Below are 27315 nucleotides of genomic sequence, written 5' to 3'. Positions count from 1 at the left end.
TACTTTTCACTTGTACGTTACAGGTAATATTTTGAACACACAATCTTAACTAACACTGGCCCAAACATTTAGCCAAATACATCACACAAAGCAAAAGTCAAGAAATCAGCGCTCACATTCACGACTCCTACTATATTTCCTTTTCCGAGGCGCGCTTGAACGCACCACGGGATCGTAGCCTACTTTGAAGCTGGCGGGTTGGGCCACACTCCAATGAACCTACACAGACCGACCGACCGACCGACCGAGGGAGAGGCGAAAAGTCCGGCAAAGACACACGGCTGTAACCTCCTGAAACACAGCCATAAACCACCACAAAGTGTGGACAGAGAAGTTGTGTTCTAGTTGCAGCCCCGCGTCCTCTCGGCTTCACCTCCTCGGCTCGAAGAAAACCAATGTGGGATAGTGATTGGAGTTGACAAGCCCGCTCCTCTACTGTATCTGCCCTGCTCCCTCCTCTCCCGCTCCACACGAACCAGGAAATCGTCGAGGTGTGCTTCTTTATACCGCTGGTGGCTACCCCGTTTGCGGGTGTAGATGCGTGTTTTTTCCGCCGTTTTTCCCTCGGTTTTTTTTAATTTATTTCATTAGTCTGACTTTTTTTTTCCTTAAGCCGGGCTTCAGCTTCTGAAGTCAGCCAAACTTGCCGACGAGGAGAGGACCTCCACTCTGGCCGAACAATGAGGTGGGTAAAGCGGCGTAAATCCCTTCATCTTCATTGTGTTTCCAGGCTACATTTTGTGTTTCGGCCACTAGTTTGACAAAGGGCGACTGTTAAATCCTGACCCTGTAATGTCTCTGTGGAGGCTGCCCGCTCGTTTAATCGCCACAGCAGTTGTTTCCAACACGCTAAATCGCGTTTCTCGCCCAGAAATAAGTCGAGCTGCTGGCTGTTTTTTTTTTTTTTTTTTTTTTTTTTTTGGTGTTGTTTCACCTCACACAGGCACACATGACAGCGTGGAGCAGGGTTTTTATTTTGTGACCTTGGCTGGCGAATAAGTTAATTAAAACCGTGATGATTCATGGAAATTGCTCGTGTCTGCCCAGTCCTACCTGTTAAAGTGTGGCTGCCTCTTTTTTGGTGTTCTTCTTCTGTTTTTTTCTAAAGAAAGTAATCAGAAGTTGTGGGTTGTTGAGCAGCTCGGATGACAGAAACATAGTTGTGTGTCTGTTTCAAACACTTCCATGTTGACTCTTTGTGTTGCTCCTTTGGCTCGCTGCACTTCAGTATTGTGCATGTGCCTAAATGAAACCACCAGTGATCTAAAAACCTTCCAAAGTGCGTTCACAATAAAGGCCAGAGGTCAGGGTAATTCATAGAGCGTGTGAAAAAGAGGTTCAGTGTCTTGCTCAAAGGCACTCGAGCAGGGCAGATTCTCCCTCAGCTGCACAATGACCACTTTGCAACTCTGCATGCATCTGCTGTTTGCATCAAGTCATGCAGTCCCCAGCCACACATCAAAACCATCTTCTGCTGTTTTTCTACCTGTTTTTGAGGGCACAGAGGGTTTTATGCACCGAGGAAGAAATCACTCTGTAGAAAGCTGGTGTGCACAAATTCCACATCCTGTCACAGCCTGTGCAGTTGGCAATTACATGCTTTGAAGCCACAGCTTCTCCGGGCTCGCTCCTTTCTTTCTTCCTCACTCCTTCACATTTAAACAAGAGTAGCACTCCACTCGTGTCGAGGAACAGCTTTTATTTGAAAGCCTAACTCTGAACCAGGAGCTACACCCCGGTGCAGAACCGATAACCTGTGTGACTAGTTCTTTATCTCAAACCGCTCGCGCTGCCCTTTTCTGTAACAATATATCTCAGCTCGGCACATGGGTTGGTCCTGCATTTGTATTTGTTTTTCACATATTTCTGCGCAGTAACTTTGATTACTGCAGGAACAGGAGGCACTTGAGCTTCCTGAAATCCTGCTGCAGTCACATTAACCATGCCCTGCTAATGAGACTATTAGTTAAGATAATGCAATAATCAGTGAAGATTATAGACATGACATACTTTACACAATGCATGGGCAGCATTCTAGCTTGCGAAGCAAAAAGATATGACCTAACTAGTAGAAGAAAAAACATCTATTTACATATTAAAGCACACCTGCAACGTAACAGTTATTGTCAGACCACACGTACACATTGCTATAACAACGCACTGTCCACCCACAATAAAATTAGCACACATCATGCAATAAGATAAGCAAACTGCTTTATTGGCGAATTACTCAGCAACAACCATAAACCACTTTGATGCAGCAACTAGAATACACTAATGACAAACCTTAAATATGAAAGTGTCGAGCATTTCTGTCCATATGCAGGTTTTACCATGTCACTTTAATTTATATAGTCCAGAATCAAAAATCAAAAGGAGATTTACAATCCACACAGCATACGAATCCTCTGTCCTTAGATCCGGATTACATTTGTATGCCAAAAAAACAAAAGATTGTCAAAAAAACCCTTTTAATTGGGGAAAAGGGAAGAAACCTCAGGAATAGTGACAGAAGAGGAATCTCTCTCCCAGAATGGACATGCACAAGATGTGTCATCGTGCCATCCCAAGTGGTGTCGCAGAGCTGTTGATGACTGACGCCTATCTTGATGATTGTAGGACCTAACTCCATCTGGATGCTGTTCCTGCTGGCCCTCCATTGAGGCCAGTTCACGTCACCTTGTATAATAGCTAGAGACTGGAATGCAGCTCCACTGATGTTCATTGTCATTCGTCCCTGTGGTATGTGAATGTTGACACAGAAGTGCAGTCAGTTGGTCAAAAGTTCAGCAGTTTGACCCAGTTGAGAAAGTGGTTCGCCAACCCATCCCAACTTGAAGCAGCGGTCATCAGAAACGACCACCTTCAGCACAGATTTGTTGGTTTGCTCCTAAAAAAAAAAGGACACACTTTTGCTTTTTATGTTTAATTTCTGACGATAATAACTTCCTGTTTTCCTTCCACATTATTACCAAGATGGCTGTGTTTATAGCACATTACTGTATCAGCATTCAGACTATCTTATCCCTTTTGATTAGGTGGTACAGGAAGTGCATCCATCTGCATAATGATTCACTGTTATTGTCAGGGGTGACTCCTGTCTCCCACTATGATTCACTGACTGGATCTCTCTGACTCAAAGACTTGCCCTATCTGTCACCAGCAGTATGGCTGCCTCGGGCTTATGAATTAACACAGGTGACGCGAGCATACAATCAGACAGGTGTAATGCATCAGTATAACACACCATTTGCAATCAAATGAGTACCCTTTGCTCACTTCAGAGACTCTGCATGCCTGGAAGCGATACCAAACTGGGCTTCTCCGCTTTTCTCCTTACGGCCTTGCATGAGGTTATTATTGATCAGCCTTAAAAGCAGGGAAATGGCCTCCCCCTCAGTCTCCTTTGTGTCTCGGCTCCAGTTTTTTTTTTTTCTGCCTTGGCAGTAAATGGAAAGGAATGCGGCTCTAGCAGTGAACTTTGCAGTTTTTCTGTCATGTCTTCCTCCTCTGTCAAAGTGTTCAACTTCTTGACCTCGTGTTCCAACACACCAGTAGCTGTTATTTAAGGCATTTAGCAATATTATTGCAAATGTCCATGTAAGGATAACAAGATGAAACCCATTTGGTGTTGCGATAGCAGCGTGTTCATGCCTTGGTGTTGTGTAATGTTCATTACTGTGAGCTAGGATGCCGATTTTACATGTCTCCACTTGTTCTCTTAATTCCCTTGGACTGCTTTTTTTCTCCTTTTTGAAGTCTGACATCAGTGACACAGTACAAACAGACATTCAGCCTGTATGCAACCAATGTAATTTGCTAGAATCTATTTCGAAATTCAAAATATGAACATAGAAATGTAAAGATTGGTTCAAATGTCACTGTAACATGATAAAGGTTAGAGCAATGTGAAAGTGTATTGTTCTTAGCAGACAGACAAATCCTCTGACTCATGTTCATTTTTGCTTGCTGACTGTACACGAATACATGGGAGACATTCTGTGTACATAGAATTATGGCATTTTTCTGAACATTAGAAGCCCTTTTTAGATTTGTTTTTCAATCGAAGCCCCCAACATCGACACATACCTCAAAAGCAATAACAATTCCATTTAATTGGGTCCTGCTTGTGGGAATCCTGATCTATAATGGATTAAGAATAATGAAACTATTTCACGCATCATAAAAACTTGTTTGTTCATATGCACTTCAAAAGACTCCTCAGTATGTCTCTGTACAGTTGGTGTGACTAAATGATCACAAAGCTTGTATGCTTCAACACTCCATGCTCTCCATTATTGAAATGGTTTGCCTAGTGAGTTTGTCTCCCACAGCACCCCATCACCACAACCCCCTCCCCTGAAACAATTTACCCCTCTTGGTCCTCCCACCCCTCATACTCATAAATAGGCCATTATGCCGGCCTGCCCCTTGGATTAGACGCTTTGCTACAAGAGTTGCTCAGCATACCAAACCTACTATTGTCTACTTGGTGACAAATCCAGTTTCCTCTGCTGTAGCCGATGTTTTCATTCTTTAATTGTGCCTGTAGGCTGTGTTCGCTCTGTATGGTATTGCTTTCATGATCACTTATTTTTAAACCTAACCTTTACCCTAACTAACTTGTTGGTCATGTGTCAGCCATATAAAGTACTTGTTCATGAAGTTGGTGTGAATCCTTTGTCCCAATTTCTGGAGAAAATAGTTTTTTCTATTTTTTGCACTTAGTCTTGTGGATACAGTTTTGTTGTGATGTATGCACTTTTATCAGTATATATTTATGTATATACTGTGATCCTGACTTGACACATAGAAATTACTGTATTTAATCTGCAAGAAATTTAACAAACTATAAATAATTCAAGCCATTTATCAGACAAAATTGATTAAAACATTAGTGGTTCCAGCTTCTCGAATATTTTCGCTCCTTTTCTGTTTTATGCTTGTAGATTGACTTCTCATAGTTGTGGATAATAGGCCTGTCAAAATGACCACTATGGGAAATGTGGATGAACCCTTTTTTACTTTTTGTATATTAAATATTTGTATAACAAAGTAAGTAATGGATTCTTCAACATAAATGATTGATAAATTGTTAAAATATAAAATGGTACTCAGGCTGCACCCCTGTGGTAATACTGTAAACTTTCCAGAAACTGGAATAGGAAAGCATTCATGGATGCAATAACCACATGGTGCTGACGCTGCCCACTGTTAACTCAACTAATGAAATATCTGATAAATAATTGTCCTGGTGTAAATCCAATATGACTATGAAGCGGTCCTAATACAAACAGACAGTTTGTGGTATGGCAAATATCTAGATACTGTCATTTCACCCAGCCCTAAACATGAGTTCAGCTTCTAATGCAATAACTTAGTCAATTATGACTTATTTAATGGCCTTATGGTTTATTTGACTGTCAGGGGCAGTCCTAGAGATTGATGAACCTACTTGTCAGAATACATTGGTCTGACAGAATTGTCATTTCTATTCTCTTTATCGCTTCAGCCTGACATTGGGTTTATTTTTTCGCTCTTCTTGGGTGAGGAGATATTTTGTTTGGTTTTGTTCTTTATCAATCAGGAACAACTGATCTATCTATCCCACCGGAATGTTTTTCTGTCATCATGGAAGCTGTGAGGGGCAGTTGTCTAGGAAATGTGTTGATTTAACAGTTGTATTATCAGTTAAGTGACTTATTATAGGCTGTGCAGTTGCCTTAAGCTTCACCACTTTACTGCCCATTTTTCTGACACTATCTTTCATGGATGTATCAAGGTATGTAGCTAAAAATGAAGAAGGATGGCATCACCATTCTTCATCTGTAAAGCTCTGATTGGTCGATTGGTTCTCCAACCAGTGGAAGGAGCCTCAGTGAGCACGACACCAGACATGTATAAATAGCTGTACAAATGTGAGATGTAGGTGGTGATTCAGAGGTCTGAAACCAGGATAAGAATACATGGGCATTTAGATTTCTATATTTTAGGGTTTTTTTTCTCTCCTGGCAAAGATTTAGCCACCATCAAAATAAGCAGAACAAACTCCTCCACAGTAGTCGAACAAAGGAGAAGACGCATCTACAGACCCTGTGGTCCTTTCCTGCTGTAGCTGAACAGAGTGACATCATCCCAGCTGATGGAGAGCCTGGGCCTAACAGAGTAGTGAAACCAAAGCTTGTTGTGGGCAGAAATGCTGTAATAATATATTGTACGGTCAGCACTACTAATGGGCGCAAAGATACACTGGGTTCATCAGGGGTCCACAGCTTAATGGAACGTAATGGATGCCAGTTAATATAAAAATTGCTGTATGCTGTCAGATGTTGCAAACATTCCTATTTTTCAGACCCTCAGATCTTGAATCACTTATCTTGGATGATGGTGGTTACTGATACACACGGTTGCTGCATTAGATAAAAAGGCACAGGAGGAAGCCAAGAAGGTGATTTGCTGGGCAGCCGTTTCCTTACATTATCATTATGCACCACTTAACCTCTGGTTGGTAAGAGGAGATTACATTGCCCGGGAGAGTTTGACCAGACATGGACTACGAGTTTATAGCTAAACAGAAAATGACAGACTGGAGAGGAGAACCTTTTTATTGGTCTTCAGTTAAAGACTGGAGCATTTTCTGCATGGATGACATTTTTGTGCATGAATAGTGATGCACATAATCTTGTTTGCAAGACTGTTTTTTGCTGTCCTGGATGTTATATGAAGCTCCCAGTCTGTCTCTTTCTGACCATTATGTTTATTTGAATAGTACTCATTTACTGCATTTGAAAATCTCATGTTGGGGTCAATTGACTAGTCAAAAGAGGACTCTCCTTATTTCTGTTGAAATGGTTAATTCCCAATGCTCAGTCATGGGTGAATATTGGCCTGAATGTTAACTTTGCTGTTTTGTTTGGACATAATTTCATTCAGTTGCATAAACATCACTATGTGGGTTGGCAAGTTTAGGTTGTTAAGTTTTTTTTGTTTTTTTTGGAAAGTGCAAAGATTTACTTGAGGCTTGTTCAGTTAGCAATTAACAGGCGTTGTTTGTCGTGGGCAGCAGTGTTTCCACTTAAGATGAAAAATGAAATGTCAAGTACGTTCAGTCTCTTTACTAGAGTTTATTTTCCAAACGTAGTATTCAGCTGATGGCTGGACAGTTGGCTTCATTGATATTGTGCATCATACGGTAGGTAGGTTTTAAATAGTGCCGGGACTGTGGCTGCACAGTATATCATTTCAACATCGATATTGCAAAATATACGTACTCAGTAGTCATGATGCACAATGTCAAACAAAGCATATTAACTCAAACACCTGAGTCACATTTGCACTATTCTTATTTTCCATGACTGATCTTTAAGACAAGTCTATCTGATATTGCATAAATAGTCAGATTTTAGCGATCTTTCATGGGTGTTTGCTGCCTGGATCGACATTCAGGCTCTGCCTGCACAGCAAAAGACACTCATTCTTGATCAGTTTATCAAACAAAGCAGGTCACAGTTTAGTCATAGTAAAATTCATGCTCTTATTAACTAAACCCATTTATTCTTGAGTTAATTATTTCCAAACAGCTATTGCAGTTGTCTTCGTGAAAGCTACTATAGTAGTTGATGATGCATTGCTATGCACTTGATTTGTTAAAGTTTTTCAAAATATTAAAAGTAAGTTAGCAGTATCAGAAATGACTCTGACATGGACTAAAATGCTGGAATATGTATCAGTCAGTACACAAGTCTATGCACCAAAACGATGCAGCTGAATTTATTTAGGCAGAACAGGACCCTGTTACTTCCCAGCATCATACCATACACATTTATGCAACAAAACATATTTTTACTGCACAAATAGGCAATACTTGTCATCAGCCAATACATGAAGTTCACAGCACTTTTTTTATGTGAAGCCTCCTTAACCTACAGCTCGGATACATTGCTTTGGAATACATTTAAATGAAATGCCATTTACTTTAAAAAAATGTCCCCCCTTTTTTAAGACAAAAGTTCCGTGTTGTTTATACAGCCACAAAACACCAACAACAATAATATAATGATATTAGTCATAATAGTTGAGAAAAAACTTCTTGTACAGCACAGAGTACAGAGTGGAAGAGGTGCAAGCCAATCCAGTGTGACTATTATTCAAAAAGCCTCTTTTTGCAAAGTCAAAATCTACACCCATGCATCAATGTCACTGAGTAACAGGAAATGTATTTAGCTGTTGCCGTCTTATATTCTTTGTTAACTTTGGGTTAAGAGATGACTGGAAACATTTCTTCTCTGGTTCAAAGGAAAGAGTGTACAAGTCAGAGCAGCTGAGATTCTTTTCTCTGGATTGTTCTTCATCAGAAAAGCAGGGCCAGCCTCCTCCTTGGCCCGAGCAAAGGAGGATGTGCTCCAACCTGTAAAAGGAATTGAGCTCAGTGAGGAGGACAGAGGTGAGATGGTTCCAAATATGGGCATTAAGTGTGCCAGTCCCCCCACCCCCACCTTCCATTAACACACACTCACCCGCCCTACACTGCCTCCAAAGCAGGAAGGAATTCATCTCCGCTCTTGAAGTGGTCACACAACAAAATAAAGGTTCTCAGCCAAATGTGTATTCAACTTTTCCACAATGCTCGGTGAATGATGTCAGGCAAAGGATGAGTCAGCGGTCCAAGAATGCTGAGGGGTTTTCTTGGTCGAAGAGTTTCAGCTGAACATGTCCGACTTCATTCAGAAAAAGGAATTGAGGAAAAGAAGAAGCCTCAAGAATAGCTGAGATAGCCTGGATGCCTGTTTCTGTATGGCTGACTTGTGGAGGCAGAAAGCAGTAGCCCGCAGCGCGTGTGTGTGTGTGTGTGTGTGTGTGTGTGTGTGTGTGTGTGTGTGTGTGTGTGTGTGTGTGTGTGTGTGTGTGTGTGTGTGTGTAAGTTTTAGCAGCATGCTAGGACCCGTGCAAGAAGAAACAGGCATGAGGAATAGGACAGAGACAGATGGAATAAAATTAGCAGAGGAGACGAGGCAAAGAAGGTCTAGAACAGCCCTAATATTTTACATTTATTTCAGTGGGTTGGGTAATATGGGAAAGGACTTGCTTTCCAAATACAATTTTTCCCCTAAAGAAGTTCTTTAGTTCCCTTTTTTGGGGTAATAATAATATAAGATATACTACAGCAGAACAATTGGCATTATTGTTTAGATTGCTCCGTGCGTGTGTTTGTGTGTCCTCCATCAGCCTCATGTTTGAAGAAAAAAATCAGTATCAGTGGGAAGTTTGTCAGGCTACGTATTAACATTTATAACGGTCTCTCATAGCTCAACAGGAACTGTACTTTGCTGTTTGAAAGCTTATCTTGTGCCTACTTTTACAGCCAGTGTAGTCACTGAATATTGACATGGGAAACAAACAACTTCCCTGAGATGTATGTTGTTCAGTTGGGTCGATTTCAGAGTCACGTGAGTCCAGCTCTGCATCACTGCTGGCAGCGTATACATCATGGCCCGGGGGTGCTTTGAGGACAGTATGCAGTCAGATGACCAGGCCAGCATCAACAGACTATTGTGTGGACTCTCCATGTCCGAGTCAGCATCAGAGGTCAAGTAGTTTACCACCGTCAGGACCTCCGTCAAGTGTGTGTTATGGGGCAGCACAATACTAACAAGCGTCTAATGACAAGGCATTAAGATATTTTGGCCTGAAGTTCAGATGTTTGGAGTCAGAGTCTGTCCATGTTTGGTTTTGTATGGATCACATTAATAATTTACTCTTGTTGGGAAGCTTTTATTGCATTGACATAACAGAATTGGCTGTCATCAACAACATAATACGTTTTCATCGACTCGACTCATTACCTTAACTTCACCTGTCTGTCCTCTGCCCCGTGCCGTGACTGTACAATGAATACAGGGCAAACAAGGCTAACCAGTTGGCTTAACAGGAAGGCATTGTAATTCACACAGGCTAATAAATACACTTAACATCGACTAGAAAGTGCAACATCATTAAAACACAAGAGCAAGTCAAGTTATTGTGCTACATGAACCTTATAGCAGTAACATCTGAATTTACATGGTCAGTTAAGTAGCAGAGAGGATGGACAGATAGAAGGGAGTAGAAACAAGCCCCATGCTGCTGAGAATAAATATCTCCTGAATATAAAGAATTTAGAACAGAACACAACATAATAACACAATATTTTGTTTATGTTGGGAGGGGATGGTATCTGCAGAAGTATGAAAAAATTGCCTAAAACCCTGAAGTTAAAGGACAATCCAGTCTTGCAATGTGGAAATGACTATAAAGAAAATGTTCTGAGGCCACTCTTACACTCAAACCATGCAGCCCAAGTTTCAGAATACTACTTTAAACAAGAATTCACATACTGTGTTTTCCGATGTTACCCTTTTGCAACTCACACTTCCTTTTCTCGACTCAATGTGCACTTTGTCTGTCTGTGTAGAAACATGACTCTCCTACATGTGTCTCAGTTCAACCATGCAGTTTCACTCTTAACTCATGAATGAGTTCTTACTATATAAATGTATCAACCTTAACATATTCCAATTGTATGGGTCCAAATTCAGAGGGGAAAAAAATCAGCCAGTAGGATGGAATCATTTCATACTTTTTTCACCTCCACTAAACATTCAATAAGACAGAAGAACTCTCCTGTACTTTTTTACTGAAACGTAAAAAAAAAAACATTGTTCTTGTAAACATTATATAGAGTCTTTAAATAACCCTCTGTATAATTATATGCGTGACTATCATCTGTGAAGTGTGAAGTGTGGTCTCTATTTATATCAGGCTGTAAAGGAGAAAGGAGGAAGTGGCCTGGCTTCACACGCAGATGTTATTAAGTGACTTATTGTCTTCCCCTGTCTGGTTTTAATGTGACGTTTGGCTGCAAAGAAACAAGCAAATAAGTAATGATTCACTGTTTGTTCATCGAAGGTGCAGCACGACCACATTTAGGTTCACTAATCACAATATGACATCTGTTTTCTCGTCTTATGTCTCATATTTGGCTGTGAGTTGTGTGTTAATCAAGTTTAATTTATTTGTCATTTACAACAATGAGAAATGATCATGGCACCATTCTGTTGATGAGACATAAAGCTGCATGGATAATATTTCGTCAGCAGACAGCTGACGGAGTCAGATGTCGTGCAAGTTTAAGTCTGCTTTCTGTTTACCCTGTAGACAGAGACTTAATTCTGAAGGGTTTCTTAAGCAAATCCTAACATTAAGGAACTACAACCAGCAAATGTTGACATTTTGCGCCTCAGTTGCTCAGTTGGTGGAGCGTGTGTCCTTTGTGCAGATGCTGTGTCCTCGCCACATCGTCCAAAGGCTCGAGTCCAACCTGTGGCTGTTTGCTGCATGTCATCCCTCCCTTCCTTCTCATCCTATTTCCTGTTATCTCTTAAGCTGTTTAAGCTGAATAAAGCCATGAAAATAATAACTTGGATGATTAACCTTTAGATTGACCAATCGACTTAACATTGTAGCTTTAGTTGTGAGGGCAGGAAAAAGCCTTTTTTTTTCTCTCCTGACTGAGAGGAGAAAAGAGCTTGATGAGCTGTCAGAGACATTGACTCAGGAATGGCTGAAGAGACAAATGGTGTTGCTCATAGACTGCCCTGTATAACTTCACTCTTTCTTGTCTCATTTTAGGACCTCATGATACACAGGATGGATGCACTCTGGTCCATTTCACTGTACTTTAGGTCTTCTTATCCCTGTGCCATATACAAATATGTATTATGTAATATCTCTGCCTGAATGCCAACAAAGAGACATCCCCCGACACATCTAGCGCTAAGTCAAGTCATTTGATTCAAAGAGAATGGTGAAGGGACAAGTGGCAAAAGAGCGTTGAGTGAGGGAGGGAAGGTCAGGTAAACAGAGGAGGAGGAGGAAGAGACGGAGCCACTGGGCTTGACTGTACTTGCCAGCACATTTGGGGAAAAGCTCTGAGAGCACAGCCATATACAGACATTTCCAAGAGAGCATGTGCCCCGGCTGCTCAGTGCGGTTTCCTGTTAACCCCTCACTAACCGAGAAACCACAGTGTGATGAGGAACTCACTCTGGCTGTGATAATGAAGTAAAGTCGGACTAGGTTCCAGTTTTTTAGTGTATTTCAAAGTTTACGTACAATTTGCATGTCAACCTGGTAACCATTTCCTCTGCTGTATTTAGCAAGTCCTTTGCTGGAGGTATTTTACAGATTGGTTGGCTCAAATCCTTACCTGGAGCATCAGCCAGTGACCTATTTGTGTTAAAGAGAAAACCCTCTTAAGTCAACCGGTCACTTAGTCAATTTGGCTCCACAGCCAGGGTCAGTGTCCTCAATGGTGGACTGGTGGTCTTCGTACAAGGAAGGACAGGAATAGATTGTTTATGGCTGCGCCTGTCGTGGTTTATTCCAGTGCTAAAACGCATTCAGACCCAGCCATGAGTCTTCTGCAGCCACTTACACCCTGTAGACCTGGGTCAGCGCGTGGACACACGTGTTGGCAGGTTGACAGGTGTGGAGGGTGTGTGCAAGTCCTTGTCTTAATGTGCGTGTGGCAAACACGCTTTTAGAGTCATAGTGTCCGTAGTTGTATCAATAATGCAGCTGCTCACTCTCAGTCGCACTCCTGAGCCCTCACTTTCCCTGACATTAAATATGCATCCATTTCCCAGTCCTATGTCTCTGTCCCCTCCCAGTTCCCATAAGCCCTCTCTGCCCCACAGATAGACAGCATGCTGGCTGCAGACAAGATCAGAGAGCGCTGCAGTATTTATCCCTCCAACCTGAGATGGTTTTAACCTGCTAGAAGTGACCGATGGCCACTGAGTGGACTCAGCGCTGCCTGTGTATTCTCTCCATTGTAAAAATTATTTCTCAGTACACTGTTGCCACTATATTTACGTGACTTGGGATCTTGCATGCATCTTTTGTTTCCTTTTTAATAGAAGTTCAAAAAGGTGGAGTTTATGGGTAGGTATATGCAGTTTATTTAACACACAATAAGGAATTTGCCAAGTATGACTTAAAAATGAAGACACAAATAACTTGAAACTAAACGTTTAACAAATCGTGTTTATTGATAAAATATACAACATTCAGTGCCAGACATCTGCAAAAATCTCTCTGTACAAGTTGCCAGAAAGCATAAAGGAGAAGTGATTATGCAAACTTAGACTGTGGGCACAATTATTATAAAGCCTGTGCCAAACAACACAATCACAGGAAGATGTTTTGAACTTTATACAATACCCTTTTCTATGATTGATAACAAATGCAAAAGCTTAAACACTCCCATATGTTTCACAGGAAGATAACAGGTAATGCTTAGCTGTTTGTATTTGGACAAATCAAACAACGTATCAGTAGATTTGTAGGCCTAAAAATGTTAATAGTCCTGGTTGGTGAAGAGCGAGTATCCCAAATCATTCATCTAATCTTCTCTCTATTCTGTCCTTTTGTTTTATTGCAAATCAAAATTTTATTTCCAGTTTCCAAATTTCAATGTAATCTACTGGAAAAGTGTGTGTGTGTGTTGTGTGTGTGTGTGTGTGTGTGTGTGTGTGTGTGTGTGTGTGTATTGATTGTTCAGGCTGAAGCCGTCCTTATTTGGCAGTGCTGGCAGCAGGAAGTGGGTTGTGGCTTTGGTGCTGTGTCACAGGAAGTAGCAGATTGTATCACGGGCGGGACAGATGGAGTGAGAGGTGGAGGAGATGGATTAGGGGACTATGGGGAGAGCATAGGGGGTAAATAAGGAGTGGAGGGGGAGGGATAGTAAAAAAAATAAATAAATAAATTGGAATTGACAGTCGGCCACCTTTTGTTCCTCTGTGTCTGTACAGTCCTCCACCTCCTTTACGCACTGTTATTTTGCTCCAGTTTGTTTTCTACCTCATGCATGTTTGGGCCATGTTTGTCATGGAATCTATCGTTGTTCTCTTCAATCAACAGTTTGATTGCTTTAGCTCTAATTTTCTAAAATGCAAACATTTAATGCACACACTCTGCAGCCTCTTACACTGCTGCCAAACCTGCATATTCTAAGACAATCCTAAATGTGTTGTAACTCGTGCGTATTCCGCCTGCATGGACCTAAAAATAAATGTTTTGTCACTGTTCTCACAGCACATGTTTTCTTACCAAGTGTGTGGAGGTGGAGGCTAATGCAGAGCAGGTGGAAGATTCCAGAGCCTCGTCTCTTTGGCGGAGCTCGGCACAACTTCCTGTCTTTGTCAGCCTCCATTGTTGTCTCGCCTCCCATCTTGTTTGGCATCAAATTAATCTCTTTTACTCCTCTCAGATCAACACGTTGCTGCTTTCCTCCTCTTAGTCTTTCTCTTCAACATGTTGTTTTGACACATGGTGTACACAAGAGGTGGGAAGTATCCACATCTCTTTGCAGAGATGCTGAACACCTTAATTACCCGACCATGATTGGAGCTGCAATGATTAGTCAATTAATTTATTAACAAAATGCAACTTTTCAATTACAGTCTTTTTCCAGTAAAGATTTGCTTGTAATCATTAGGCATCTTTCTATCAAATTGTGTGCATTTAGAAGTATGCCATTAAAAAGGCTTAGTGGAAATGTGAGATTTTGAAAAAATATCCTCAAGTTCGCAAAATAGTTTGTCTGCTAGCTTGAGATCTTTTTTTTTTTTTTTATGTTTTATCTGACATAGCTAATGTTTAACTCTCACTTTTCCCCCTTCTTTTTGTCTTCCTCCTCCACCTCCTGCTCTTCCACCTTCTTCTACTTCATTTTCTTATTCCACTTTGAGGTGAATTGACAGTTGACAAATTATTATTTTGCAACCTCTGTTCTTATTGCAGCCATTTGCAACATGGCCCATAGCTTCTGATGAAGCTACGTTTTGTAAAGCCTAGTCTATTCACTCCAAACCAGTTGATACAGTGCCTTTTTTGTGTTCTTTTTTGCGAAATTACAAAAGTTACCTTTGAATTTGACAGTTAAATGGAAACACAGCTGTTGGATATCTTTGGGTTTTGGACTGATTTAGATCTCTGATACCTGTGTCCAGGTGGAGCCTATTCTTTGGTCAATCCAGAGTATGTGGTGAAGTTCAGTCCAGAGTGCGCAGTGTAGTAGCCTGACTGACATATGAATTTCAACTCCATCACCGACTGCATTAGTATCATAGCACTTATCAAAAGCACTGTATTGTGACTCTATCTCTTAAAATGGTTTATTTATAGAAGAGACTACTGAGTGTTTTTGGTCTGTTTGTCCATCCGGTGTCTCCAGCTCCTCCTCACCTCCCCTTGTGCTTTCTTCCTCCCTTCCAGCTGCAGTCCACACTACGCACCATAATCTAATAAAAAATAATGACATCAAGATCAAAAAAGATTTTTAAAAAGCAGGTTTTACATTATATTAATTGGTCTGAAATCCAACATGGCATTTGTCATTTGGTAAATTGTGCAGATGTCTGCAAGACAGCTTTGTGTCAGCTATATTTTGTATTGTGTGCAAAAACTGAAGTTCAAGCACATATATTGTCACCACTTGTCAGAAACTTTGTATCTTTTACAGCATGTTTGAGACAAAACCACTAAGGTCTTGTCATCTCCACACATCTTCAGGGCTGTAGACAGAAAGAAAAAACTTGCCAACCACAAAGGTCTTTGATCGTACATTTCTTTGGCTGAGTGTGCATCCTCTTCCACAAACGGTGTTTGTGTGGTTGTATTTTTACATATGACAATGGTCTCATTCTGTTTATATCTTATATGTGAAGTGTGTTTGCTAGTCTTAATTGAAATAAGTACAGATCAAATTAGATTTTTTTTTAACTATCCACTTGTGACCTTTCTCTCAATTGTCTTGATTGTCTTGCTCTCTCTTATCTCTTTGTTTCTATCTCTCCGTCTTCCAGTGAGTCGAGTATTTGCCAGGCTCGGGCCACTGTGATGATCTATGACGATGGCAATAAGAAGTGGTTGCCGGCCGGCGCTGGACCCCAGGCATTCAGCAGAGTCCAGATCTATCACAACCCCACCACCAATGCCTTCAGGATAGTGGGACGCAAGATGCAGACGGATCAGCAGGTACGTCAGCAGCTTTGGCCTCACTTTGTGTCTGTTGAACTTTTTGTGTGTGTGTGGCTTGTTCATCAGTGTCTGTCAAGTAGACCCGTGGGTGTCTGTCTGTAGGTACCTCAGGGTGAATGAGTAAGCAAGTGTGAGACAGACTATCTTTGTATATGCCCATTCATTCATCTGTCTGATACCACACACTGGGGCTGGAAGATTACATAGAGAATATTCCTAGTTACTGAATATACTCTAATCATTTTATTAGTAATGCCTTAGAAAATATTATTTTCAAATTGATTGTCTTTTAAGTGCATTCATTTAGTCAGTAATGTACCTTGATGCACATGCAACAGAAGGGACTGTGTACCAGAAAGACATTTAGTGCAAGCACAGCCAGCTCCGGTATTAAAAAGAAAACTTGTGACCTACTGAGTACAAGAGTACATAATCTTTTACAGTTTTATTTTGTTTTCTGTGATCATAAATCTTAAAGTAAGGAGAGTGTGAATGACTGAGGCATGCTGGATTTAGTGCTGAAAGTTCTCAAAGTGACGAGACTTCTGTTCACTTTATCTTGTCCGTTGCAGTAGTTACTCTGTGTTCTGTGCTTTGGGAGTGAGAGAACATGTAACGAACAATTCTTCAAGTGCTCGAGAGGAAGCTGGAAAACGATACACACCTCACAGATGAGCTTCAAGTTTTGATTAAGTAAAATGGGCTGTGATGATTGAAAGTGGTGGTCATTTATAACTTTGAGTATCTTTGTGGCCATTTAACTGAAACCTGGTTTCATATCGTAATAACTGGAACCATTCTCTTCTGACGTCACGCTCAGGGTGAGAAGCTTGAATGCTGGGATGATATTATGCTGCAGTGCTGCAAGATTGCAGCTCGTATAAACTGAACCCTCCGTATAAATCTGACAACTTTTTATAATTTCATCACTTAATGGTTGAGTAGACACTGAAAAGTTATAGGACATTTAACATCTATAGGGAAGTTGGGCCACGTAAAATGATTCATTTGATAATCTGTTGGCTAGGAAGTGGTGATCTCATCCAGTGTGTTTCACTTCCAAGCTTAGATAAATGTGTCCAAGATATTGGTTTATACTTTTCAGAACAAATTCATGCCTTTCCTATCATAACGTGTAACACTATGAAACAGTAATGCTAGCTAGGAGCTGTTGGAATGCTAACATTAGCTCTTTTCCAAAGCTAATAGGGCATTAAAATGCTGTTTCACCTTGGAAAAATGGCCTGATGGCCCTCTGGATTTTCACAATCCAGTGTCTTCTTTGTTGCTAATCACGCAGTACAGTTGAGCTTTCCTCCCTGAGCGTGATGTCAGAATAAAATGGCTGCTGCGTGAAAATGGTCAATGCCCCCAGCAGGAGCGTAGCCTTAAAGAGATGAGGGTGTTCGGACAGAGGGTGAATAGAAGTGCTGCAGCAGTGATGCAATGAACATTTAAAGCATGGAGACATTTTCTAGTAGACACCAAAAAAAAAGTACCGCGCTGAGTATGAAACCTGAGAAGTTGGATAAAGAGAACAAAGAGGGTTTCCTTGTCGTTATCACCAGATTATGACTAACCAGATAGCACCAGGTAAAGGTGGGCAGACTCCATGTTTAAAAGCGTCGGTAACTCAGTTTGGGTGCGTCTATTCTTGACGTTGTCTCTGCTGTCCCTGCTGCCTCTCTTCGTCTTTAAACATTCAGGAGTCTAAAGTGTTCCCCAGAGACAGGTCTTAAAGTGGCTGATGCTTCCTGTGAGATAGTTAGCCTGTTCAGCCATTTCCTGTGACAATTTAGGGAGAAGCCTGATACCCAGTAAGGACTCTATATTTGTGTCAGATGGAGAAGTGCAACTTGGTTTAGGATGAGAGCCCTGATGAGCTAATGAGAGAGAATACAGGGGGGCTGTATTTTCTCACTTCTCCTGGTCTCTGTATGCAGACAGCAGGAGAGAGACAGAGTAACTTTTTGTTGTTTTCACGCTTGTCATTTCGATTCGTTTTATGGATCCCAGCTGATTGTATGATTTTAAACTGCTTTGAAAACACAAGTGGAGCCATGGTATAAAGGTTTTTCTGCAGACTGTTTGAACACTGTGCTTTCTCTTCCTTTTCATCCTAGCTTTTAATGTGCTCCTGGTCATATCCTTGGTCTGTCCCACCTGCCTTTCTTGCCTTTTGACAGGACTATGGAGAGTTTAGGAATGCCACTGTCTGCAGTGGCAGCTGAACTTGCTACCCTCTTTTCACTGCATGTTGCCCGCTGTGATATTCACCCTGACAGACAGGGTCTCCTCTCCTCCTCTCTCTGCTCTGTGGAATCCAGAGGCTGTTAAACAAATAGCGAAACGCGCGTCAGCACATTCAGGCAGCGCTCAAACCCAGAACATTTTTTTACAGCAAGGCACACAGGCTTCACGCCACCTGCTGGGTGGAATATAAACCAGGATAATCCAACAAAAATAAAGGGGACACCATCATTTTAAGCACAAGCAGGGATGTGGTTTTAAGGGTTTCTTAATAGTTTTTCCAGGCTTCCAGTGAATGATGCAGCTCCCAGAAGTTGCTCCTCTTTTCATTTACCTGTTTTGGGCATTTACTTTAAGATTCTGACTTGCCGGTTGGGATTCCGATTAATATTTTCGAATCAGATTTTAAGAAAGTCACCCTTTTTCTTTCTTTCTTTTTTTTTGATGATAAGCTAAATCATCATCCCTACCGAAAGGATCCTTGTGTGACCTTGATCATCTGTCTTCTTCCTTCCCCAGGTGGTTATAAACTGTCCAATCGTGAGAGGTCTCAAGTATAACCAGGCCACAAATAATTTCCATCAGTGGCGGGACGCCCGACAGGTGTGGGGGCTCAACTTTGGCAGCAAAGAGGATGCTACTCTATTTGCCAACGGCATGTCTCACGCTCTGGAGGTGCTCAACTCTGTAGCAGACGCAGGTAAATTAGTTCTCACTCGATACCTGGTTCCATCGGCTGCATGTGTTTTCCTGTTTACTTACTGCTGATTGTAAATATACAGATTTTAACATAAATGTACAACATACCTGATTATTACCTGATTACTACACATCAGATCTTCATCCTGACCACATGACCATACCCATACTGTGCCGTTATAAGGCTGATGGATGTTTTCTGAATTCAAAACGGTTTGGTTTCTGCAGATACGATTCTCACAAAGGACTAAGGTTTGCTGCCCTTACATATAATTATTTGGACATTTATTTCTGAAAAATTTCCTGTAAAAGTGCATTTGGTTTTAGAGCAAAATTTCACTTGAGATGAACAAAAAATAAAAGAAAAGCATAATGCATTAGCAAGGTCCATCCAGTTAAGTCTGTACAAGGAATGAGCTTTGTTTTGTCTTAAAAGTGCTGTGCTGTCTCTGGGTATGGTTATGCACTGTATGATACCAGATTGGCACCTTTTTATTTTTCCTTTTTTTTAATGCAGTTTTAAGTTAAACTGAATTTGCTCATGTCCCTCTCCACTACTGATGTCTTCTCCTGTTTATTCTAGTCCATAAATCCTGTTGATATTCTGCCACAAGCTATGTTTCAGCTGTTGGAAACATATGCCAGTATCTTCTGATTTCTTTGTTTCTGTTTGTTTACACTGTATTTTTAGATGAAATCACATCTTCTGCATATCTTGTGCCGTTCAACCATGAACACAGAAAAAATACTGGACTGTGAGACCTCTGGTACAGTTCAGCAAACCTAGTGTAATTATAGACCATAAAATGCCTTAAAGGACCAATACTTGATTGGTGTACACCACCCTATTCTTTGACCCCAGCTGATCATAGCTGTCGGACTTTGTACACTCATACTGCATAGAAAAGGTGTGTCAAAGCAAATGAACAGTTCAAATCAAAGAGTGTCAAATAAAGTCATAACATGTTCTAGTGTAGTAAATGCCAGACACAGCAGCAGAAAACATTTCCTTCCTTCTTTCTCTCATACATGAGTCAATTTTGATTATAACATTCCTAGACTATTTGAAAGAAAACATAAAAAATACACGTCAGGGTGTTTATTTTGTTTGGATTTCTGTCTGGGAGCTGTATGCAAGTGCACATCTAAGTAGATAATACAACATTTGCATTTTTATTAATTTAATTTAATGTATGTGAGCAATCAACTGGAGATTTTTTATTAGTTTAAAATGTTCACCGGTATTTTCTTGCCTTAAAACCAATCACAGTAATGTCTCACTATATTTTTAATTTGTATGAATGTTTTCTGTGTTTTGTTCTGTCAGGCTATGCGACCCTCCCCCGCCCAGTGTCAAATGGACCTTCTCCAGAAGAGCTTGAACAACAGCGGAGGTAATTTCAGACTTTCTTTAAGTGTTACACACCTTTATATACACTATCTATTGTGAATTACCTTGGGTGTCCTCTGGGCCTGATTCAGCAAAAAAAAAAATATCAGTGTATTCAGCTGATGACCCTGACAACACTGCTAGGTTTCCTCCTGGTCTGCCGGCTGGATTCATCTGAATTTGTGTAAAAAGCAGATTTTCGTTGGAAGCAAATTGTTTGATCATTAAGATAAAGTTGGCTGTTCTGTGAGGTCCATGTGAAGTTTCAGCTTCTAACCAAAGCAAACTATCCACTGGGTTTAGTTGCATAACAATCAAGTCAAGCTGTCTTGGCTTTGTGGTAGCCATGTTGGCACGGGATTGCACACACGCATATGTAGAGGATTTGATGGCATTAGCCTGACGGTGCTAAACCCTCCGTCAGCCCCTGAAGGTTAAAGGTTAAAAAGACACCTCTCCCATCAATCCAGACTCCCCTCAATCTAACTGTTTCAACAGCAAGACCATTGTGATGACACCATGCAGAGCTGCATAGACTGGGCATTAACCTTTTGATCTCATTTCGACTAAAAGGTAATATGTCGCACAGTCGGGGAGGCTTTGTGATTGGCCAGAGACACTACCGGTCCCAGTGGCTGCTGACATACTGTGGTTTAGAGAGCCTTTTAAACCTTGAAAAAACAATCCAGCATAGATGCAGGTGTTGCTAGATAATATTTGCAATGATGCTTTTAGGTCTAAAGATAGATTGACAGTATTCACCGGTATGAACTTTTTTTAAGGAAAATATATGGCCGTCATCTCTCCTCCTCCTTTCCTGGAAAGTCTGCCTAAGTCCATCAGCTGTGCTCAAATCACGGCCAACTCACTTTGTGTGCATGGATCACGCATTTTTGAGTTGGTGCATGTGTACGTTGTATGTGTGGTGTTTGGTATACAGCTGTTGTGAGGGGCAGATGTGTTGGGGGAGAGGGGAGGGTGCAGTGGTGATCTGAGGCAGCTCGAATTAGGCCACCGTGTCCAGCTGTGGACTTTTCAGTGGCAGGCTAATCAGAAGCTATGAAATCCACCTCTCATCTTTTTACCAAAGTTGCTATATTGGATACAAATCCTGATTATAGCTCTGCACACCACTGCCAAATAGTATAATTAGAGTTGCTCGAAACAATGGATGTTGCATAAGTAATCTAACTGGGGACGGCTGAGATACAAATCATGCCCCTTTACTGTGTTACTCCCTGCTGTATCTCACAGTTAACAGCAGATGAAATATAATAACTTTCAGCTTCATTTGTCTGACCCTGTTCATTCACTGATTTATTATGAGAGTGTTTACACGTATTTTTTGCTGACAGATGTGTTTGTTTGGACACAGGTTGGAGCAGCAGAGGTTGGAACAGCAGGAACGGGAGCGACAAGAGAGAGAAAGACAGGAGCGGGAGAGGCAGGAAAGAGAGAGACTGGAGAGAGAAAGACAAACTGCTTCTGCAGGTCAGGAAACACCTGTACTGGTCAACACAACTGCTACAACACAGTCCAGTCTTAGTAGGTCCTTATATGTATGTAACTGAATGGCTTTTCTTTGTTTTTTGTTTTTAGAAGCCATGACACGCTGCAGTAACCGTAATCTTGAGGCAAATATAAATGTAGAAAAATGATATTATGTTATCAAACACAACAGTCAAAACAGCTTTGATAGATAATAATTTAGCATTGTGTTGCAATGGAATGTAGCATCAGTGTATTCTGTGTTATTTCCTGACATTGGTGAATTGACATTGTAGGACTATTGAGTCTTGATTAGTTTGGATCAACAGAGTTTTGGCTTCCAGCCCCTGACAACTGTCATTTACATTTTAAAATTCTTCTGTAAAAAGATGAGCTACTTATATCACAGTTTGGAAATTGTAACTGATGGTCCCTCTGTTTTTTAGTCCCTATTCCTCCAGCCCCACCTTTGGTCCTTGGAGGCAGCGCTCCTCCACCACCAGCTCCTCCTCCACCCCCTGGCCCTCCTCCTGCTTCTGGTATTCCTCCCCCTCCAGGACCACCTCCCTCAGGACCTCCGCCGGCCCCACCCCTACCCACTGCAGGTGGAGGTGGAGGTGGAGGTGGAGGTGATGGACCTGGTGGTTTAAGTGGAGGTGGTCTTGCGGCCGCCCTTGCAGGAGCTAAACTCCGCAAAGTGTCAAAGGTGAGTAGATAACAAAACAAAAATTTAGATAATAGATAACAAAAATTTTGACAGTCCTGTTACTTTCTAGCTGCTTTTGAATATACATTTGGCGAGAGTTGAAACCTTTTGTGTGCTTGGTAAGTTATGCAAATGAAAACGAACAATGCAGTCTTGTTCCTGCTTGCATTGCGATGATACCTGCATCCATCAGTGTTTATTGAGTCATCATGCCTGCACCACGTCTGCTGAACTCTTCCATGTCTTTTTGCTATTTGCTGCCCTCAGCAGGAGGACGGAGCCCCTGCAGCTCCAATAAGCAGAGCTGACTCAAGCCGCAACAGCAACTCGTCTATTGGAGGAGGAGGAGGAGGAGGAGGAGGGGGAGGAGGTCTGATGGGTGAAATGAGTGCCATCTTGGCACGAAGGTGGGTGACAGCACAGGTTTCATGTCACACAATGGCCACACTCAATTTAACAATTAGGCTAGCTCTGTTTGTAGTTTTATATAAATCAGTTTCGATATCCATGTATGTCATTCTCCTCTGATTTATGATCATATTTAGAATACAGTATATGTTGTTTAACTGTCTTGTAAAGTTCAGTCTATTCAACTGTAACTGCTATAACTGGAGGTGATTTCTCTTCATCAGGAGAAAGGCTGCAGACACTGGAGAGAAGCCACCTGTGAAGCCACAAGATAATGTAAGTCTTTTTTATTCACATAATTTGAAAATGCTGCATAGAATACAACACTCAGGAATTCTCAAATGTTTTTTTTATATGTGGCATGACACTGTAGGTTATGGATAGTTATATTTTAAAATGAAATAGAAATGTGTTGAGGATGACTCACTTGTAACTGTCTTGGGTTTTTCTCTCCAGGATGATTCAGAGCCTCAAGGTCAAAGCGGTGAGAACTGAATATTTTTATCCGTAGCATGCCACCTACATTCATTCTGGTATTTATTTTATGTAACACACAAAGTGAATGTGTTTTTTATACATTTCCCTTCTCAGACACCATTAGAAGACCTTGGGAGAAATCTACTATGACCAGGTAATCCAGGATCTAGATAGTTCCACTTAGTCCTCTGCCCAGGTTTTTGTGGTGTCATGTCTGAACTCACCCTGAGAGTAGTCCTCCATCTGTGTGAATGTGGTCATGTGAAAATGGTGCTTTTGTGTGTGAATGTCTTCCATGTCCATTCTAAGAGGAGGGTGTGTGTGTCTCACTAACAGGAATAACTCCATCGCCAAGAGCATGGACTCCACTTCCACATTGTCCCATGGTTCCAGGTATACATGCTGTCTCGTCCACTCATGACCTTTAGTCCCCCTGCTTTTCTTTTCTCTTCAGGTTAGCGCAGCATCACTGCAACCTTCTCACTGGGGTAGCATTTTTTACAGTTGATAGCACCATCTAATGGATCAGAGAATGGCATGCACCCCAGGGACTTGTAGGTGTACCAGCTGAGTATGTTACCTCTGAGAACTGTATGATACGACAGAAGCCTGATGGTGTGATTATTGCTTATATCTACATGTCACTTCTAAGTGCTGGGGGTCGATGCTGTCCTCTTGTGGTGAACTTAATCACATTCTGATACTCTTCTCATTTACAGCTGTCTGTGATGGCGTAGCTTGTCTGTATTCTGTAGCTTGAGCATTTGTGTGCAACTGTGTAGTAGTTAAAAGGTGGATAATTTCCAACTGTATGTACTGTATACCTCATTGCATCTGTGGGTGGGTGGGTGTACAGTTCTGCAACTTTCTATCCACTGTTCCTTCATTCCTCTGGTGCTTTGGTGATGTGCTCAGTTGACAGATGGCCTGCAGGGCCATGGACCATATTTGCTTTTTGTGAAACACAAGTATAACCTGTTTGTACTTCTGTTTCTTGTGTTCTTACAGGGCCAAGCCTGCTGGTAACAGTAACGATGCAGGTGGAATGGATGACACAGATTTAGAGAAAATGAAACAGGTGAATGTCTTTTCAGCGCAGGAACATAAATTCTTGACCAAAAGTGCTGAACCCAAACTGTGATAGTGACAGGGTTTTTTTTTTAGTCACCTTTGTCCAGTAAAACTGATTTTAACATCATGTACACAAGTGCCCATGTAATTTGCCTGACAGTTTGATTTATTAGAAGGGTTAAATAGTAACAGATTAAGTGTATTCAGGTAATTTTTTTTCAAAGTTACTATAATCTGACAAGATAACATTAGAAAAAAAATTGTAATTAGATTAGTTACATAGTCAGCAATAACCTGAGCGGGCAGCTGTGCCTCATGTGGTGTAGCAGTCGTCCCCTAATGGGTTGGTCAGTGGTTTGATCCCAGGCCCCTGCGGCCTACATACTGAACCTGGTGGCTCTTCCATCGGTCTGTAAGCATGCGTGTCACCTTCCATGGTAACCTCTGTGTGAATGTGAGATAGCTGACTTGTGTTGTAAAACACTTTGAGCGGTCAGTAACACAAGAAAAGCGCTAAATAAATGCAATCCATTTACTTTTGATTTATTCTTTAGAAAATGGCAATTTTTATTTGTAATTTGATTTGACAAATGTTGAATGCCGAACATGAAAAATTGATTATATTCAGATTGAAAATGTTTGAGATGTTTTAAAGGCTAAAAGAATATTTGTGGAACTCTGTGGTTTCTGTAATTCAATGGATTACATTACTAATTACAAACAGGCACCATTTAATTTTGTATTCAGTGGCCGACTACATTTAAAAGTAATTTGACCCAACTCTGTCATCACTATTTTGCAGGAGATCCTGGAGGAGGTGCGGAAAGAACTGCAAAAAGTCAAGGAGGAAATTATTGGAGGTGAGATTACCCTGTACTCTCTAAGAAATATCTTAAATAATATTTTGCCTCAATATACATTTTTTGCAGTACTTAATTTTTACTTTCTCCTCTCCCCTTTCACAGCCTTTATTCAGGAGCTGCAAAAGAGAAACACATAGTTCTGCTGAGTGTCAGGTGTAACGGAGGAATGTGATAGATGGAGGTGGTTGAGGCCCCATTGGGACTTCTCCTCCACTCCGCCCTCCTATGTAGCCCAGGGATTTCTTCTTTTTTTTTTTTTTTTTTTCTCCTATACATTTTCTCTTTCTCTCTTACACACACACACACATGTGAGCATACTTGCTTATGTGTTCATCATGCATATTCACTTCATGTTAATGGTAACCCAGGGAACATCCTCACGTCGCCACCCGGCACTTTTGACGATCACTCACAAAAATTGCGGCCGTGATCCCATCTATTCCATCTCCCCCCTGTTCACTCATCCCGTCCCCTTATGTCCTCCATGTGTTCTGTTTATCTGAACCAATTCAGAGCACATAGCTTACAGCCACAGTTGCTCTTCCAGTCCGTCATCATGTACACTCATCATAACCCTCTTTTCTGCAGAAATCCCACTACTTGTGTCTTCTCCCTTCTGCTATCAGACGCACCATTTACTGACAGAGCAGTCTTCAGTATTCAGGGACAACGTATTAGTCACATTTTTACTGTAATAGCAAGATGCTGGCATGCTGGGATCCTTCTTTCTCAGTCGGCAAACAATTGTTCAACCTCAAGCACTGCTACAGATATTTCAGTTCAGACATCTGCTACTAGGTTATTGTCTCTGACGGTAGTCGAAGGTGGAAAAACAACAATAATCGAGGATGAAATGGCGACTCCAACCTCCGTCTACTGCGGTGTTCTCTCCTTCGGGTGGACTTTCGGCTCCAAGCAATGGCTAAGAACTAAAACAGCACAACACAAGCCTTCACTGCTGCCAGATAGAGAAGTTGGAGGAAGAGGAGACAAGCAAAGGGAATCTGATGGACAACCTGAGTGCTGTGAAAGGGGAGTGTGTTGTAGTTTTATGATGTGTGAGAAATTGATTCTCTTTGCATTGCACTTGTTCCAGAGGAAGTGTGTCTGTGTGCCACACTGCCTTGACAGACTATTCCCTCTCACTCAAAATGAGATATTTGTTGGCCAGTGCAGTGGTCCTACACTGTGCTTCCGCTAGTTATTTTCTTCCATTCTAGTTATGTTTTCTAACTTTGAAACATGAAAAATGGCCATGATGAGGTCAATTAATTTGGCCATGACCAACTGCCTTGAGAATAAATATATAAATATATATATATAAAGGAAAATATATATTTGTTTTGAGGGAAAATGTTAGCAAAAATGAAATGGTGTTTCTATTTTAATTGAAATGACTGGTGAATGGGGATTTTGTTTTCCTTTTTTTTCAATGATTGTTTTCTTATGAAATGTTATTTTGGGTTTACTGTTTCTTTTTTCTAATAGAGTCTAGGCTTTTTACACTGAAATATTAAGAAAACAGCTTAGAGACACTGGATTAGAAAATGCCTTTATAGTCAAATACAGCTGCTTCTTGAAACGCATTACTTTGTCTTGAGTCATCTTTTGCATGCCTTTGCAAGATTGCTTTGAATCCAGACTTGTGACATCTGATGAACTATGGGGCTGTGTTGCACAAACTTTCTAATGCTGAAATCCAAACTCATCTGTACAGTAGAACAACAGTAATAGAATAAAATAAAATAAATTGAAAACAAACATTTTTTTACTTTATTGATTTGCCCCCTTTTAGGTGAAATTTATGTGGTTCATGACTGAATTCTTGTTTCAATAAAGATGTGCTGACTAATTTTTTTAACCTTATTTTCTGTGATTGGTAA

At 41.0% G+C, this 27315-nt stretch overlaps 1 protein-coding gene across 3 annotated transcripts; it reads left to right on the top strand.

The window, feature by feature from the left end:
• The first annotated feature begins 190 nt into the window (after positions 1 to 190).
• Positions 191 to 27193, top strand: vaspb (vasodilator stimulated phosphoprotein b). Of its 3 annotated transcripts, none has more exons than XM_030404350.1 (14): positions 191 to 685; positions 15906 to 16077; positions 18850 to 19030; positions 20357 to 20423; positions 21795 to 21964; positions 22354 to 22613; positions 22881 to 23020; positions 23246 to 23297; positions 23478 to 23505; positions 23613 to 23652; positions 23835 to 23891; positions 24507 to 24576; positions 25372 to 25429; positions 25535 to 27193. In XM_030404350.1, the coding sequence occupies exons 1-14, from the start codon at positions 681 to 683 to the stop codon at positions 25567 to 25569; spliced, it is 1335 nt and encodes a 444-aa protein (XP_030260210.1). In that variant the 5' UTR covers positions 191 to 680; the 3' UTR covers positions 25570 to 27193. The 3 variants fall into 3 exon arrangements, with proteins under 3 accessions (XP_030260210.1, XP_030260224.1, XP_030260216.1); XM_030404356.1 differs by having other exon boundaries at positions 193 to 685; positions 21795 to 21910; XM_030404364.1 differs by lacking the exon at positions 23835 to 23891.
• The last annotated feature ends 122 nt before the right edge of the window (positions 27194 to 27315 follow it).

Source organism: Sparus aurata, chromosome 2, assembly GCF_900880675.1.
Source record: "Sparus aurata chromosome 2, fSpaAur1.1, whole genome shotgun sequence".
NCBI lineage: Eukaryota > Metazoa > Chordata > Actinopteri > Spariformes > Sparidae > Sparus > Sparus aurata.
Note: the sequence above shows the minus strand (reverse complement) of the source record. Positions and strands in the feature narration are given on the sequence as shown.

Bases quoted from the DNA above. Each gene is read 5' to 3' on its own strand.
- vaspb (XM_030404350.1), top strand. The intron at 20,424-21,794 runs GTAATTTCAGAC...GTTTGGACACAG, and splicing joins GAGCTTGAACAACAGCGGAG to GTTGGAGCAGCAGAGGTTGG. The intron at 24,577-25,371 runs GTGAATGTCTTT...ACTATTTTGCAG, and splicing joins ATTTAGAGAAAATGAAACAG to GAGATCCTGGAGGAGGTGCG.